The 18,516-nt window shown below is 34.3% G+C and overlaps 1 protein-coding gene and 1 pseudogene across 1 annotated transcript in view; one reads left to right on the forward strand and one right to left on the reverse strand.

The window, feature by feature from the left end:
* DLG2 (discs large MAGUK scaffold protein 2) overlaps positions 1-18,516 on the reverse strand; it is a 1,459,931-nt gene that overhangs the window by 98,732 nt on the left and 1,342,683 nt on the right. The window contains exons 12-13 of the mRNA XM_023532491.1: positions 8,257-8,401; positions 5,846-5,984 (exon numbers count right to left, since the gene is read on the reverse strand). Coding sequence (XP_023388259.1) covers positions 5,846-5,984; positions 8,257-8,401 — 284 coding nt within the window. The remainder of the gene's footprint in view (positions 1-5,845; positions 5,985-8,256; positions 8,402-18,516) is intronic.
* Positions 11,119-11,237, forward strand: LOC111741969 (annotated as a pseudogene).

Consider the following 18,516-nt stretch of genomic DNA (forward strand, 5'->3'; position numbering starts at 1 on the left):
TACTCCAAACAGGAATTAGAGAGGTTTTTTTAAAAACATAAATCAGATCATTTCACTCTCCCGGTTAGTACTCTTTAATGGATTCTCAATGCACTTTAAATTAAACCTACACTTTTTCATCATTACCTACAAAATCCTATGTCCTCTGGCTCCCGACTCGTTCTTCAAACTAATTTTCTACCATGCTCCCATTAGCTCATTTCTTTCCTGCCAAGCTGGACTTCCTTATGTTCCTGGGACATGCTAAATTTATTCCTGCCTCAGTTATTTTAGCCTTGCTATTTCCTCTTCCTGGAATGTTCTTTCTCTGATCTTTATATTACTACTTTTTTTTTTTTTCTTTTAATTCATATTCCGGTTCATACACTGCCTCCCCAGAGAGGCATTCTCTGATTATCCTACTCAATATTGTTCTCTTTCCCAATCACTGCTTATCATGTTATCCTTTTATTTCCTTTATAGCACTTATCACTATCTGAACTTAACTCACTTATCTATACAGCTCTTTTTAAATTCTAGAATGTACACTCTACGAGGACAGGGACCTTATCTGGTTTGTTCACCACTATAACTCTCTTGCTAATAACTGTGCTTGACACATAGTAGAAACTGAATATTCACTGAATGAGTAAATGAGTAAATTAATGAAAGAAAGAGACAAAAAACAAAAACAAAAAACTGGCATACATTTTAGATATTATATCCAGTAAGCCAATGTTCTGTAATTAAGGGAGGATAGAGTTGAGGCAGACTCTGGTCTAATGGGTTCATATTTATTTAGTAAATAAGGGAATCAAACTGGTGAGTATCAAAGTCACAATTCGGATGGTCCTTGAAAGTTTCTGGAGACAAGAGATCTTTCTTGAGAGTTTATTTAGGTTTTGCTTTTTGATCAAATTATGTGAGGGGACATTATATAGAGTCAGTCAGAAAGACATCTGGGTGTCCTAAATTCAGGGTCAGGTGAACTTGGTTTCTATCACCGGAAAATATATCACTCACAGCTATAGTTAAGTCCCTGGCCTTTTTAAATGACATTTATTACATTCATAACTAAGAAACTGTCCCCATATCTTAAAAGAGCAGTTTTACTTTGCATCCCCAATTTATTTTTGGTGTCATTTTAGTGCCGATGATTTGTTTGTATATCCTGAGAATATTTAGCCAGATGGTGAGAGTATGTGGTTTGTATCTCTTGTGAGTGACCAGGGAAGATTTAGTCCAGCAGAGATAGAATCCATAGTCATAGGTAAAATACAAAGTAAGTACTGCTCATAGATGATCATTGATTGTAGTTTTTTGTAATTGTTACCTTTTTACTCCATCCCTCCACCCCCAAGCCCACTCCCACCCCCTCAAAAAAGAAAGTGAACATTAGTTTAGAGTAATAGAAAGAGCATTGGATTGGATGTCTGAGGACATAGGTTCTAAATCTGATTCTACCTCTCACATATTGGGACTTAGAGTTAGCAAATCATGCTGGGCCTTGTGTTCCTTACCCTCCAAATGGAGGAAGATTAGACTCTATATTCATATATGGTCCTTCCAACTGTGATAGTCTATAATTCCTTGTACCAAAAAAAAAAAAAAAATCTCAGCATCATTATTACCATTTTTTTCTCCAAAAATCAGAGACCAGAGTATTTACATCAATAATAATTTTAATTTATAGAGACTCAATAGGCTTGCTACTAAGAGAATTTTACCCAAGGCCTTTTGTTTATGCTCCCTTTCTTTAAATCAATGGAAAAACAAAATTCCCTAGTTTACTCAGATATATATTCCCTTAAATAGTAAGAAAGAGATTTTTAAAAATTCCAGTCATCATTTTAATAAAATTTATTTTAAAAATTCTATTTCCTAAAAAAATGTGAATATTAATCAAGAAAACAGAGATATTTCTTACAAGAGAGTATGGTATTATGAGCATATGGAATAAAAGGCTGCCAATTTTATATAATTTTATAGGTTGTTAAAGCTTCCTATTTTTACAGAAATGTTTCCTCATCAGCCTAACTCCCATCATTAGAGATTCAGTCCCTTAATTTATTGTTTTAGGAAAATAGAAAGTAGATCTCAAATATGCACTACTGATATGTTAGTATTTAATATTAAATAATAATTTTATATAGCTATCTAAAGATGACTACTTTTATACACATCATCACATGAAAAACTCATAATTCCATTAGGAAATTAAAAGATTCTTTATCCCAAATTTGTAATTGAGAAAATTAAGACTCTGAGAGATTAAATGACTTTTTCAGGGTCATCTAGATAGTAAGTAGTAGGACTAGGATTAGAACCCAGTTTCCTGACATAAGCTCAGTCCTCTTTATCCAATATTTCTCTGTGAAAAGAGAATGTATGAGTCAGGATGGGGGTGCAGGGATGAAGCTTTTGAAGGTAGACAGACTGGAATTCAAATTTTGATTCTGCTATTTGTTTGCTGTATCATATGAAGAAATTACTTAAACTCATTTTGTTGTATGTGAAAATCAAGAATAAGAATATCATATAAATAATATAGGGGTGATAATATACATGAAAGCACTTAGTGTTCATAGTGCATAGTAGTATTCTCTGTGTTTCTACTACCCTATATTTTTAACCTTACAACTAGGTTCCATATGAGAGAAAAGGAATATAAAGATAATTTAAAGGGAAGTACCATTTTTCTTTATGAGCCTTACATTTCAAACTGTAATAGTTGTTTCTATTTTATTCTAGTTCACATTCTTCCTTGAGTATGCATGGGCTATCCCCTACCACGAATGCCCTTCCTGATCTCTCGACTCTCTGATAAATGCCTACACATTTTTTCAAGCTCAATCTCCAGAGTTATTTCCTCTTTAAAACTTTCTCTGATGCCATGGGTTGTTCCTATGACATTCATGTTAAACTCAGATTCACTTATGAATATTTACTAAGTGCCTCCTGTGGTGCTAAGGAAACTCTGCTAGGGCTACATGAGAGAACTTCATAGAATTGATCTAATTTTGTTTGTTTCTGTTAGTAGCTCCCACACATTGGGCTTTTATAGACCTTTTACTTTTAAAAAGTGAGGACTGATGTAAAGTGGCCAAATTTTTAATTTTTCTAACAATATAATAAAGTGAGTACCTACCATTGGCCACCACAAAAGAAATGCTATTTGACACCAAAGTCTAAAATCTTAGGATGAAAAAAATTAATAGATTAGGTCTTACAGAAAACTTCATGGAGGGGGTCTGCACGCTCAGACAACAGGCATTGGGGATTCACTCGTTTCAATATATTTTTGTCCCAATTTGATAGTTCTTAGAGATGTTTTTCCTCATTTAATTTTGCATTCTTAGAGCAGTGTTCACTGTCAAGTAGAAAGTATTCAATAAATATTTATGAGTGAGGCAGTGAATTTGCTTCTGAGCAAATACCTCTGAGATCCATGGTAATATCTACAGCGCAAAGCACCTGTGAGAGGACCCAGCAGCAGAGAGAAAATGGGCAAGCTAGGTATGTGTGTGTGTGTAAATTGATACAATTTATTTCATGAGTTTTACAGGCACCAGTCATTTAGAAGACATTATGCAAAGTTGTAAGTGAGATAGTTCTGCCAGAGAATAATGGAGGGGCAAAAGTAAGATACTGAGGCATATTATAAGAAGAAATGGACTCTCTTTCTGGGACACCATCTAAAATATTCCATGTGACATCTTAGGTGGATTAAGAATTGCAAGTATAGCTACAGTAAAAATATAATATTCATTTAACATTCTTTGTGTGTTAGGTACCACTATAAGTTTTTTGTATGCGTTATCTCATTTAATCATTAAAACAACCTGTTGAGGTAGGTGTGATTACTATTCCCATTATACAGATAAAGAAACTGAAGCTTGCAGTGGTTAAATGATTTGCCCAGCTTCACACAGTTAGCCAGTGGTAGAAGTAGGTCTTAACCTTGATATAGTTATCTTTAGAACTTACCAAAACTCTTAGGTCCTTTTCATTTAAAAATGAGGGGAAAATTTAAATGTTTCCTCCAAGCCAGGATTTTAAACCTGGCTGGGTAGTTTAAAAGCTGTGTGACCATAAGCAAGTTGCTTAACCTCACTGAGCTTCTAAGTGCCTCCTACATCTCTAAGTGCCTTCTACATCTCTAAAATGGAGATGAAAGCCTTTCTTTCTGTATTTTGGGAGGATTAAATGGAGAGTGTATGTAAAATAGTTAGCAAAGGGTGTGGATTATGAAGGGGATTTAATACATGTTAATTCACTATGGGGCCTACTAAGAAAGTATTCTCAAATTAAAATCATATTAAATATTAGAGATAGGATGAGAGCAAATAGGTCATTCCTCTGGTGAATAAAGGTACCTATATTTGCACAATTTTTTAGAGAGCCATGAGGATTATCTTTGCTGCCTCACCCTCATTTCAATTAAGAACATAGAGATTAGACTTTTCAGCAGGGTGATGTTTATATTTGATTTATACCACAGATGCACATTTGCAGCATCTCAACATTCCATTCCTTGGCTAAAGATGTAACAAGCTACTTCAGCAAACCTGAAATTGCAAGATAAATGGAAAATGCTTAATCATTTAAAAAGAAATAGCAAAGGAAAGAAAAGACCAAAGCATACATGGATACCAGTGAGGAAATTAAACCAGCAGGAAGTCTCTTCTATTTTTTTAGAGGCTGACAAATGGCTTCATTAGACAGGATATAAAATCAAAAGGGTTCATCTCTAGTATTTACACACAAACGCATTTAGAAAAAAGTGTGTATACCTACACATAATCTCATTTTGGGTAAAAGTATTGTTCACTGAGAAAAGCGAGTTTAGAGCAGTATGTGAAATATGAACTTATTTTGTAAAAACAATGTCGAGCCCCATCTATATCTGAGCATGCATTCGAACAGGTTTGTATGAATGTGGAAAAGGTATGAAAAGTTCATGCCAGGATGTCACATTGGGAACCTCAAGACTGGTTGCACTGTAGGAAGTTTGGGGACGTTTTGTTTCTTGAATATCTTTGCATTATTTTACTGACTGAAATGAGCATATAGTACTTTGAAAAAAAAATTAAAGATAAAAAAGGAAAAAATGTACATTTCTTATTATTCATCTCTCCATTCATTCATTAATTTATTAATTATCCAATATTTATTGAATCCTTAATAGTGATGATTAAGTAAACTAAATTAGTCTTCTCTGTGAACAGTCAGATCTGATTTTTTTCAGAGGTGTGCTGACTAAAAATGGTTTTACTTTGTGGGATTAGCAATATGATTCATGCTCTGTCCTAAAATTCTGACCTGTTCGTCTTTGGGATTAACAAGATATGTTAAATTCAAACCATTTGTAGTTAATTTCGCTCCTTTGACTCCCCAATTCCATTAAATTGTGGGTCGCCATTGATGGCAAGAGCCAAAATTTAGAGTCAAAAAACAAGGGTTTCAGTTCTCTTTTATTCACCAGATACATAATATTGGTGGGCTAATTCCTTCCATTTGAATCCCAGCACCATCTTCTCTCCTCAGCTAATAATGCCTATCTTACAGTATGGCTATAAAGCTCAAATAGGATCAGATGTTGAAAGTCTTAAAAAATTGCAAAGTGACAGGTAAGTGTATATTACTATTTCTCTCCAAAGAATTTGTGATTTTGCTTCCTAACAGAGAACAATGACACACATTTACAAGTATTTGCAGATTTCCACTGGATGCAAGACTATCATAGAAAGTTTGAATGGCCCTCAGGAGTTTCATTTAGCCTCAAGGCAACAACTGACACATTAGGCAAATGCAATTTCTTCCTGGTAAGGATCATAAACCCAATTAACCAACAAGCATATCTGACCTGGTGTAATCATCTTCAACAAGCATGTGCTTTGGAATTGGTGAGTACCTTCCTGGAGAGATGGGCGGCAGGGAGGTTTTATATTCTAAAGTGCCATTGTTGCCAGAAAGTAGATGGTTTTCCATCGGTGGAGAATAAGCTAAGGGATGAAAAAAAGAAAAGAAAAGAAAAGAAACCTGTTATGTGGGTGATTCAATGTGTCATGCTATAGTTCTGTTAAAAATAGAAAGGCTTTGCTACATGCCAAAGATTTTCTTGTCCTCCAAGGGCTGGGGGAGATATTGTTTGTTTGCATTTAATGTGCACTAGCGCATAGTGACCTTTAGGATTGGAAAGATGTAATAACAGTTATATCTGTGATCCCAGTTAGTATAATTAGGTGAAGAGAACAATTGGAGAAGAGACTCAGCACACACTTTTTCAGAATGATGATTAATTTTCTATTGAAATAAAAATGTCTTTCTAATTGCAGAGCTCACATTCCTTTCACATAATTAATATCCAACCATTAAAAGCAGAAGTTTCCTAGAAACATGTTCTTTTATAAGAACTTTAATTCCAAAATATGCTGTACTCCCATCCCAGAAAGGCTAAGAACTCTGACCATTCTTTCCTATTTCTCTACCCTAACTCATCTCCCTTTTGAGTGATTGAAAACACCTCCTAACTGGGTCTCCTGTACCCGTCTCTCTCCATTTCACACATTGAGAAATCCAGCCCTGACCATGCTGTTCTCTTGCTTAAATGTTATCCACTGCCACTATTGTATTGAATAAGAACTTTCCCTTTCAACATTCTTACAAAATTCACCCTTATGCATGTCCCATGGTCCTCAAACAAAGCCCGTTCTTCCCAACATCTGTACCTTTGTTCCGTCACGTCAACTACTACAATTTCTGTCTCCTGTCCAATCTCTGATACTGAAATATCACACATTATTCAAGACAAAATTCAAATGCCATCTTCTGCATGACAGTTTTTTTTTTTTTTTTGATCTCCTAAGGACAGATGTTATCCCCTTCCTTTGAGTGCCCAAAGGACATTTATTTTTACTCATCCCCTGGCATATATATCTCTATTTATACATCCCTTTTTGCCACATATTACTGCTATTTATATATTTGAATTAGCCTTCCTTCCAATGAAGGCTATGATTGTATCTCCTCTGTAGCATACCTATTCCTTTAAAAGGTGTCTTGCACATATTGAGGTTACTTAATATATATTTCTTGAATCAATTAAGCAAGTTTTATTTTCTCCCTTTTCTATTTTCGACATTCACCTTATATGCCCTTTATGAAGTGGCTCACAGAGTCTCAAGGCTGATCTTTCTAAATTCATCCAGCTTGAAAAACTTTTAAAGTTTAAACTCTTTCATATCCAAAGGTAAGGCTAATCTCAGCGTATTGTCTGCTTGAATAAAAGACATATTTGGGGACAAGTCATTTTAGGATCATCATTAAGAAAAGCAATAGCTAATGTAATGAGAAGATAACAAATTACTCATCCTTTAAAAAATCCATCCTCAAGAGAAACATCTAAATCTAAGAGAGGTTAAACGACTTGATTAAGACTCTAAAACTAATTAATGGCAGGTCCTGAAGACATCCTGAGTTCTCAACCTCACAAGTGGCTTCTCAAAATTTCAGAATGAACAACTTACTGCCATCAACAAAACTGTCTCTTAAACCCATATCGAAATTTAATTGCTTCTAAATTTAGTCTGCAGAGACAGAACATTAGATAAGGTTCTTGTTAACCTATTACGAAGAGGCGAAAACATGGGGCTTATGTAGCAGCACAGCATCTCACAGTTAGTTGTTGCCCTAGAAACCCCCACCTGCAATCTATCTTTACTGCCATATTGACTGACAATTTTCTCTGGCTTCCCTACCAATATAACAAATTCATGTAAAGGTAAGAGCTATGATGATGGTGATTAAGGATCATAATTTCATAATTTCGCCATTCAAGTACAAGATCCTCTCACTCAGGAAGAAGCATAAAGCCATCGTGGGTCTCTTTTGCCGGGATCTCTTTTTCATTCAGCTACTATATAGATTCAAACTAGGAAGAAAGCGTATTATGGCATGAGAGCTACCATGCTTTAGGGACTTAAGAAATAGCCTTTAAAAACATGTTTCCCCTATGCTATTGTAATCACACTGTCCACAACATATATTATTAAGGCTTTCTATAACTGTGAACCTGCTGACTCATCAGGGTCTCACCTTCAAAACACTAGGTAAGTCCCTAAGGCAACTGGAGGGTAAAACACGGGATCCCTCAGACGTATTTTCACAGGCTTAACAGATGGGAAGGTGCAAGTATAGGACTTTGCCAAGCTTTGTAGAATTCCAGTTTTGCAAATCTGGATGCCGTTCAAAGATAAAACTGCGTGTGGTACTTACAGTGAGTAATATCAGGTGGACCATAAGGATCAGTCATATAAATGGTGGTGGGTTTGCCAACTTTTAGATAAACTACATCTGACGTGTTCTTCAATATTGCTACCGCCTCTTCATGTGTTACTTCTTCTAAACTGTAGTTGTTTACCTTAAAAGGGAAAAAAATTCAATATTAGAGTCAAAATGATGCAGGTGAAGAGAAATACTCAGGCAAGAAGATATATGGAATTATAACCTTATTTAAAGATTAAATTGCAATGATTACAGTCCAGTATCTGTATCAGACTTTGATGGAACAGACAGGTTAATGGCATTAGCCACAGCAGATAAGGTACAGTCATTGATACTAAAAAACAAGGTTGCTTCTGCCATTTTCTATGAGGGAGTGATATATGGCAAGTAGAACATAATTTGTGGGAGAAGGAAAGAAGGGATCAAAAGTCTCTTACTATGCTATGGTTTTTGTGATTACAAAAAGTAATACATATTCACTGACCTGAAAGGAATAAAAAGTATATATATACATATTCTCTCTATTTGGATATATTTCTTTAAGTGATTCTGACTGTATTATATACTTTGTTATGGAATCTGTTTTATAACCTAGAGTAACCATTTGTCCTTATATTGAAAGTGCTTCGACCACATGGCTGTTTTGTACAGAGCATTGTGTTGCATGGCTATAAAATAATGATTTAACTAATCTCTTACTGAAGCATATTTAGTTTGCTCCTAATTATTTTCTACTATAAATAATGTTTCAGTAAACCTTTTTTTTATGTTTGTATACGACTTTGATGATTTCTTCAAGATAAGTCATACAAGCAGAATTGCTGGACTAAACTGTATGGATATGATAAGGCTCCTGAAACCCATTTCCAAAGTGCTCTCTGGAAATATGAACGAGTTTACTTTTATACTACAGCTATACAAGAGCCCCCATTTTCCTATGGCTTCACCAAACTTGGCTTTTCTCACTTTAAAAATCATTCCTATCAAAATGTTATTTGATATTAGTCTATTTTCTAAGAGAAGAGGGCTAATGTTGGAACATAGAGCTCTTCATGTGAGCAAGTTCAAGGGTACTCTATTGCCATCGGCTTCAACAGCAACTTCCCTTTCCTTTTTTTCTGAATAGACAATTACATTTTTTTTTAAAATTACAGTTGACATTCAATATTATATTAGTTTCAGGTGTATAGCATAGTGGTTAGACATTTATATAACTTAAAAAGTGTTTCTCCTGATAAGTCTAGTACCCACCTGGCACTATACATAGTTATTACAATATTATTGACTATATTCCCTATGCTGTACTTACATCCGCATGACAATTTTGTAACTGCCAATTTGTACTTCTTAATCCCTTCACCTTTTTTACCCAGCCTCCAACACTCCCTCCCATCTGGCAACCATCAGTTTGTTCTCTGTATCTATGAGTTTGTTTCTGTTTTGTTCGTCCGTTTATTTTTTTTTTAGATTCCACATGTAAGTGAAATCATATGGTATTTGCCTTTTTCTGTCTGACTTATTTCTCTTAGCATAATTCTTTTCTTTATTGGACAGAAAAGTCAGTGATACAAGTGCAATCATCATTTCATGACAATGGCATTGTAGTGGACCTTGGCCACAATTCTCTTAAATGATTTAAAAATATTCAGGAAGTATTTTAAATACCTAGGTCATTCTTATTTGGCTACTATTTTTTTTTTTAATAGAATGATTTTTTAGTTTCTGCTGAAATGATGTAGAACTAAAATAAATGTTCCAAGAGCATTAGACTGGATCCCTACATATTCTCTGTGGTATCTAATTAGCACGTTAGTCATATAATACCTTGCAGTATTTTTTTTTTTTTTGGTCTCATGCTGTTATATAAATCCCATGTGCCATCTTATCCTTGGTGGTGTAGCCCAAGGTAGGGACCCTGGATGGAACTGAACTTGACTGATGTGTATGAATGCTGGCCATGAATTCTTCATTAAACTATAAGCCTCTGTATGGGTTCCTGCAGTTCTTTTCTAGGCAGGTGACATTCTCTTAAATGTTTTCGTATTTCCAGTGTCTAGCACTTGTTCATTCATTGATCAAATGCTTATTGCATACCTATTATATGTCAGTAACTATTTTACATATTAGAGATATAGTGATAAATGATAAGAATGATAACCATGATCATATCAGACACTTATACAGCCTATATTACATGTCAGGGACTATTATAAATTATTTTACATATATTAACACAAACTTCACAACAATCTATGAGGTAGCTATTATAATTATCTTCATTTTACAGATGAGAATGTTTCCAAGAAGTTAAGAAACATGCCTTAAGTCTTTGATCTAATAAGTGGTAGAGGCAGAATTAAAAGCCAGGCAGAGAAAAAGAGAGAAAAGAGAAAAAAGGAGAGAGAGAGAAAAGAAAAGAATAAATGAAAAAAAAGAAAAAGAAAGAATAAAAATCCAGGCAGTTTGGCTACAGAGACCATGCTCTTAACCACTCAACTACATTGCTTCTTCCAGAAAAACAAGGTCCCAGCTCTCCTGAAACATGTTCTAATACATTCTAAGAACATAGCTGCTTATAGAATAAATGGATAGACTAAACTCACGCAGAAAGTGAGAACATCGAGGGACTACAGGTTTGGGAAATACAGTTGATGATGTAATAGAGAATAAGAGAAACAACATTAGTAATAATAAGAACTAACATTTACTTACATGTCATATTTTGGGAGTACTATGTATATATTTTGACATAAATCATATAACTGATCCTGGTTATAGTGTCTTGAGGCACACATTAATAATTTGGCCCATTTTACAGATGAGAAAAACTGATGTTTAAAGAAGCCAATGTGCAACTACAGCCATGCCACCCTGAAAGTGCCCAATCTCGTCTGATCTCAGAAGCTAAGCAGTGTTGGGCCTGGTTAGTACTTGGATGGGAGACCACCTAGGAAGACCAGGTGCTGTAGGTGTTTAAAAATAAATAAATAAATAAAGAGGCCAATGTGCAATAAAGTGGCCTCACAGCCTCTGAATGGTAAAGCCATCAATTAGATCACAATCCTCATTGAGACTGCCCTTCAGTGTTGATTCATTGAAACCCAGGGTTTACATCATCTATTCTTTTTCCTTTTAAGAGAAGAGTCTCCTTCCAAGTTTACATATAGAAGTAATGTAAATTCCAAAGTGTTATGTAAGCTCGAATAATCATTACACTTCTTGCTTAATCCAGTGGTGACAGTATATTGCATCATCCAAATATATTGACATAGTTAAAAAAAAAAAAAGTAAAATGGAATGTAGCTGGATATAGCTTTCTCTTCAAATCTTCTTATATATTTAATGAATCACTTATTCCAGGGCAATATCACTTGCATAATAAATATTTACAAATGATGTTCATAATTAATGGTTTAAAATGTGTATGAAAGTGGGTGTTTTCTCTCAAAAGATTGCCCAAGGTAGTTCTAAATATTGTGACCATGGGTCCCAGAAACACCTATTTTGAAAAAAAAAAAACATAAGAAGAAAGGAATTTGTTGACCTAACACAGAGAGGATGTCAAGTCAAGGGATAAAGACCCCAAAGATTAGAAACCAAACAGATCAGATTATAGGTGGCACAGGAGCTTTATTTTTGACAAGGACTCATTGTCTTTCTTCTCAGGGTAGAGAAAGCACATAACTTATTAGATAATTAGTGAAAACGAGATATGACCAGTGCTTGTTAAGTTTCACTTTTGCCATTCTTAAGGTGGACAGTGAAACGATCTAGAAAATATTACCTTCAAGCATGTCTTCTGAGAATGACTTTGCTAACAGACTCTTAGACCACCAGGAAAATCTTTAGACCAAAAAGCAGAAGTTGAGGAAAGAATGGAGGTAAGGAGTGGGGAAAAGGGAGGATGTTGGAGGGGGGAGATAATAGTAGTTTAAAACAGTGGTAGTTTAGTCTGTTTTTACTTGGTGACTAGGAAGTGCTGGGAACTTTACATAGATTTTAGTCATGGAATGAGTGCTATGATATTGGCAACAGGATGGGTCATGCAGACCAGGAGCTGAGTCTTGGTCCTGGTATTTCCTAGCTGTGTGACCTTGGGAAACTCATTTAACCTTCTTAGCCTCAGTTTTGACATTTGTAAAATAGGTTTGGTAATAATCACTGTTTCAGAGAGTTATTGATGTAAATGTATTGACCTATGTAAAGGGGCAGGCACATTAAAGTACTTATTAATCTTAGCTTATTACTATTACTATTGTCATCATAAATCTCTGTTCCCAGGAAAACAGAAATTCTTGGTGAAATTTTTTGCTGAGCATTTTCCTGTAAACATCTGTGAACTAATTAGTTTAATTAGGGTACTGTTGATGAGGCTTCTGTGTGGTCTTTTTAAAAATTCAGAATAGTACAGGATCTGGACCAAAAAGTGCTATTTTGTGCTGAAGTCTTCAAAATGTTTTTTCATGAAAGTGGGTTTATTTGGGTTAATTATGTGTGTGCATTATCCTATGAACTCTCAAGATAAAGGGCCTACAGCTGGAGCTGATTGTACGCAGAGAGGAGAGACATTATACTGATTGGTTAGTTGCTCTTGCTATTGTTTTTCATTGTCTTTTGGCTCTGTTTTTTTTTTTTTTTTTTTTGCACCAAGTATCTGCTTAAAATGGTGAACACTGAGCAACTGGCCTGGTTTCAGAAAAAAATCATGAGCATTTGAATAAAGTAGTTCCATGGGGTGTATGTACGCTACACAGAAAGGGACATATGTACAATTTGGCTGTATGTTTGCAATAGGGCAGAGGACTGAGGCCTAAAAAAGAGAGGTTAGGAGTGAGATGACTCATTCTCTCAAACAGAAGAAGGAATACTGAATCTGAGCATAATGCAGATAAAAGAGCACAGACCAGCTGAAGAGGTGCCAGACTTGCAAGAAGGAAACATGTCAAATGTGGTGGGAATTCAAATGAGTGTAAGCAAATATATATGTGGTAATGCAAAGATGGAAGATGTGGGGGCACGAGAGGCTGGTACTAAGGAGGAATGGGCAATGTACCGATGGCAAGATTCATTCAGGAATACACATGTGGTAGGACAAACTGGGAGGTGACTAGGGGGACATAAAAGTTACTTAAGACATACTGAAAAGAAATGCGACACTCTAGAACACCGTAAAAAATTTACAAACTCCAAAGTTATTTTTTTAAAAAGGAGACAAAGTCAATTACTCGATCGTAAGATAAAAAGGAGACCAATCTAATGCAGTAATGATAATGATATGAAAATAAATATGCATAATCCTAAGACTAAAATCTCTGCAGCACAATGAAATTGTTATAATAAAATTTATTTTGAAAATAAAAATTATGAATAGAAAATGTTAATAATGGTTATCTTTGGATAATAAATATTTTTCTTATTTTTTTTAGCAATGAGCATGTATTAGTTATGGTTAAAACCAAATTAACTCTATTTTTTAAATGAACAAGAACAAAAGTTTAAATAAAGAAGAACAGAAACTAAGAGCAGTGGCTTAATTATAAAACACATAGCACGATCTCATGAGTGATGAAAAATTAGAATGAGAAAAAGAAATTGATTTCTCATGCCCAGTGAATTGACTTAAATTTATTAGAAACAATGAGCCATATTTTAAATTTAGGTGTTTCCAGAAACGAAGTTGACTTGGTCTAATTAGAATAATTTTGAATATAAAATCAGATCTGGTTTCAATTTCTAGATTCATGAATTTTGGTCAGTTAACATATTTACTGAGCATTAATTATTTTATATGTAAAATGTGTATAATGCTGATTTCTTTATTGATTTACTTGTGTTTACAAGAAAGGAATGATACTGTGAACCTGAAAAAATACTGTATAATATAAAGCAGTATATAAATAGTAATCAAATATAATAAACAGTGCTTCTGCGTATCCTGCTACTGGAAATAGTTTCTTCCTATTCAGAGCTCTTTCTGTGAAAATGATCACCCCCTGCCATGTACAATATTTACTCTTGCAGTGCCTCTTCCCACCTCAGAGAGACTGACCTTCTCAAGGGCAATGACTGGATTCAGCTTTGCATTCTCCCAGCTGATACACTGTAAAGAGTGGGCACTTAACATGTTGAAGTAATAAGCTAAATAAGTTAAAAAATAACAAAGTGGAACACCAAAAGGAAAGTGATCAAAATTCCATATTTTATAGAGAGAATGATGCATTTGTGTTGAGTCAGAGAAGAAAGGATGAGGAATAAAGGTCATTTAACCAACAACACACAAATATCGAGCACTCACTCACTCTGTGTCAGGCATGGGATATAAGAATGGAAAGGCTGGTTTCAAAATGAGAGCACCAGGTCCCATGATATTATAAGGGGCAAGATCGAAGCTCCAACAGTGTGAATTTCTTCCTCTTCCATTATCGTTAATGCATTTCTCAATCATTTATTCCATAGACAGAGAGCAAGTGATGGTGATGTGTTGATTGACCCAAGCTTCCTCTATAGCACCAAAATAGACAGTATAATATGAACCCCTGGGTAACTCAGTGGGTTCAGGAAGAAAAATATTGAAATTCTATTAATATTTATCATATTGATCTTGAAGAAAAATATTTGAAATTCTATTAATATTTATCATACTGATCTTCTATTTTTGTGTATGTTTTAAAATGTGCATAATATATTAGCATAGTGATATATGTATGCAATTTTAAGTAGAGAAATATACATATATTAAAGGCAACTTTTGTGTTTTACTGATGGGATATGCTATTAAAAGAATTTTAAGACCACTTTTCTGTAGTAGGCATGAATATATAACTATGAGCAAGTTTATAAACAGGGTCATTAAACTGTATATAAGCAAGAAAAAACAATACAAGGGTAGGCTTTAACCCTTACGTAAAATGCCACTGCAATTGCATTGCATTGTAATTTTATTACATTTGATAGAAATTAGAAAGAAGTCCAAGAAATAATTACCCAGGTTTTTTTTTCCCTCTCATATGTCAGAAGTAACTCTAACTGCAAGGAACAGAGTTTAAAGAGCGAACTATCTGAAAATGCTTTTCAGCTCATTGTTGGAAATTGCCACATGATGCGGTACTGGTTTGATAGAAGGAGCGTCACCACCAACATCAACCTAAGGAGAAGCAGAGGAGCAGCAGCAGAGCAGGCGATGAGGTGATTAGGCGAAGATAGAGCTGTGGTTCTCAACCTGGCTGCACATTAGAATCATTTAGGAAACTTAAAAAAAAATTAAAAACGGAGTGTGGCTCCAACCCCAGAGATTCTGATTTGATTATTCAGGGTTGATTGAGGCCTGGGGAGCCACAGGGTTCAAACACTTACCATCAGATTCAAATGTGTAACCAGAATTGAGAACCAGAGAGGTGAGTAAACTGGTGAAAGAAGTGTGGCTTTAGGACATGGATATTAGATCTGAATCTAATGTCACAATTTGCTTGTTATATAATATTGGAAGTTCTTTTGTCCTCTCTGATTTCCAACTTTATTTTATGGAAAATAAGAATAATTGTAATGATTGGCCTATCCACCTCTCAAGTGTTGGAGTGAGGACTTTTTTGGATGCTACTGCAGGTAAAAATTATTTTAAAGATAGAAGCAGAGAGAATACAGTTTTTGGTTCTCATTGAAAGCCGGTCTAACTGATGGAAGTGCTTTAAAGTCCAGATAATTTGTATATTTGCATTGTCTTCAAGATGATTTATTATTATTGTTATTTGGGTGAAACTAGGCAATTTTTGTTAATCTACCAAAAATAATAATTTTTGTTAATCTACCAAAAATAATAATTTTTGTTAATCTACCAAAAATAATAATTTAGGTCCTCACAACTAGTACTCATTCAGAAAATTGTATTATTTCCATCCACATTCCCTAAATCTATTTACTGTCCTTACCATAGGATATTAATTTTGGAATAAAAATAAGCACATCCTGGAGTATACTCCACTGAACAATAGTTTTAGGTGTTTCATAAGCATTACTTTAGGAAAAGGGTTCTACAATAAAATACATTTGAAAATTATAGTATTAATCAAAGTGAAGTTAGTTCCTTGACAGCAGGACTTCATAGACTAATATGGTAAAGTTCATTGGGAATCTATACAAGAGATGAGTTACAGGTTGCGGAATTTCCCAAACTTATTTGACTACAGATATTCTTCATGTGACACAGTCAGTAATGAGACTAATATTTTAAAATACATTTGGGAAACACTGATCTAAGGCAATGCTTTCATGGTAGAGGCCAAAACAGAATACCTAATGTGTATATGACTTGCCCAAGGTCAATTAGGTAGAGTTTCTGCTAGCTGCCTGAGACTTAAATCCAGTTATTCTGAGTCCATTGTCTTTCTATTCTACTTCAAAGCCTATGTTACCCTTTTTCTTTGTCTACTGCTTACCTTTTTCCTTGTCTACTGTTTACCTTTAAGAAAACAAAATAAAACAAAATAAAATCACCCCCAAACAAACAAAATCCACAATTATACAGACTTATATTTTCTAAAAGATGTAAAAATTCTCTTACAGATAGTTTTTTCAAATGTCAAGCAAGGGTTATGGAAAAAAAGAGACTAAGATTATAAAGTTTAAATCACAGTATGACAAAAGGCTTTGACAATTAATAGCTCATGTTATCCCTATAGAGAAGATAATAGATGACCCTGGATTAAAAGTTTCTGGTATTATGTAGAAAAAGATAAAGAACATCACATTTCTATAATGTATGAGGCTCTATGTGCCTCCTTGGTAGGGCTTAATAAAAACCAGTGTGTGAAAATATATGAAAAAATTAGAAAATTATCAATACTGTTAACTTCTGACTATCTAAGCCATGAAGTTCAAGGCCAAGAGGTAAAATCTATTCAGTCTGAGATTATGACTTTAAGCTACTGGTCTAATCCACAAAGATCAGATGTCATTGTCATTTGACAAAATAAAACAACATTCTAGTGAATAATAAATGCCAAGTAGCTGGAAAAATTTTTAAAGTATTATTTTGATAAAGAGAACATATGCTATGCATCTGGATGACCCATGAAACATCAGAGAGGTCTGACAAAACCATCTTATTTGAAACATGAAGAGGCTTATTGCAAAGGTGACAGACAGAAAAACTTTTTCTTATAGTAGAATAAAGGTAAAGGTCAGATGGGGAAATAACATTCTAAGGAATCAAAAAAAGTTTTGTTAAAAAGATCATCTATTTTAACAAAAGACAAATGGATATGTGGTAAAATTAACTGTAAGAATTAGAGAAAATGTGCAAAACATCTCAAAAGACTGAACAGTGGAGAAATGGCAAGATATAACTTTTCAAACAAATGTGAGAGAGTAATTAGTATTCACCTTTCCAAGGGACAGAGCTATGAATAAAGAAAGAAATGTATAGGGAAAAATATTCTGATATAATTTTAAGGAAAAAATTGCTAATGATGGCTAGTATCTAATAGGTAGCTTTATAGGAGGCATTAAGTTCTCCATCCTTAGAGTATCTTAGGAGGGGTGAGACTACTTCCTACTCTTCTGTGGGATTCTGATGTATCACATGAGAGTTGGAATAAGATAATATCTAAGATAGAAACTTTTCAATTCAGAGATATGAGAAGTTGGGAGACTTCCTGAAGTTTAGGGATCTAGCCACAAAAGTCTAAAAAATTAATGGAATTTCATTTTAGATCAGTTTACTTATAGAACTATGAATGAATAATATATAGGCAAATTTTTCCTAGGAAGTGAGAGAAGTGAGTGATGCATATTGATTTAGAAAGAAGAATAGCTATTTAGGGAAACATAGAGTATGGTACAGGTGGTAAATCACAGAATCTAAATAATTTGCACTTCTTTTGAGGGAGGAGAGTAAAGAGGAGGAAGATAAAGAAGACTTGAGTGTAGGGTAGTAAAAGGAAGAGAAGGTAGAAAGAAATGACAGAAAGAGAGCATTGATAAATATTTTTGAGGTAAAGCAAGATAATTGGTCTTTGGGGTAGCTTCTATGATATTTTTTTCTTTTATTTTCTCTCTCAGAGTTGTTTTTCTTTCAGAATGTTATAAAGTGAATCATTTTCTTTCATTTCCAAATTCAGCTTGGCAGTTGCCTTGGAAGTACTAATTATGTTTTCCTTACATAAGAGAGGAGAGACCTATTATTGTTGAAGGTTCATTTTTTTAAAACTATTCTTTAAAACTCAAAACAGTTAAGGATTATGTCACAGCTATTTT

This window comes from Pteropus vampyrus, unplaced genomic scaffold (assembly GCF_000151845.1).
Source record: "Pteropus vampyrus isolate Shadow unplaced genomic scaffold, Pvam_2.0 Scaffold84, whole genome shotgun sequence".
Taxonomy (NCBI): Eukaryota; Metazoa; Chordata; class Mammalia; order Chiroptera; family Pteropodidae; genus Pteropus; species Pteropus vampyrus.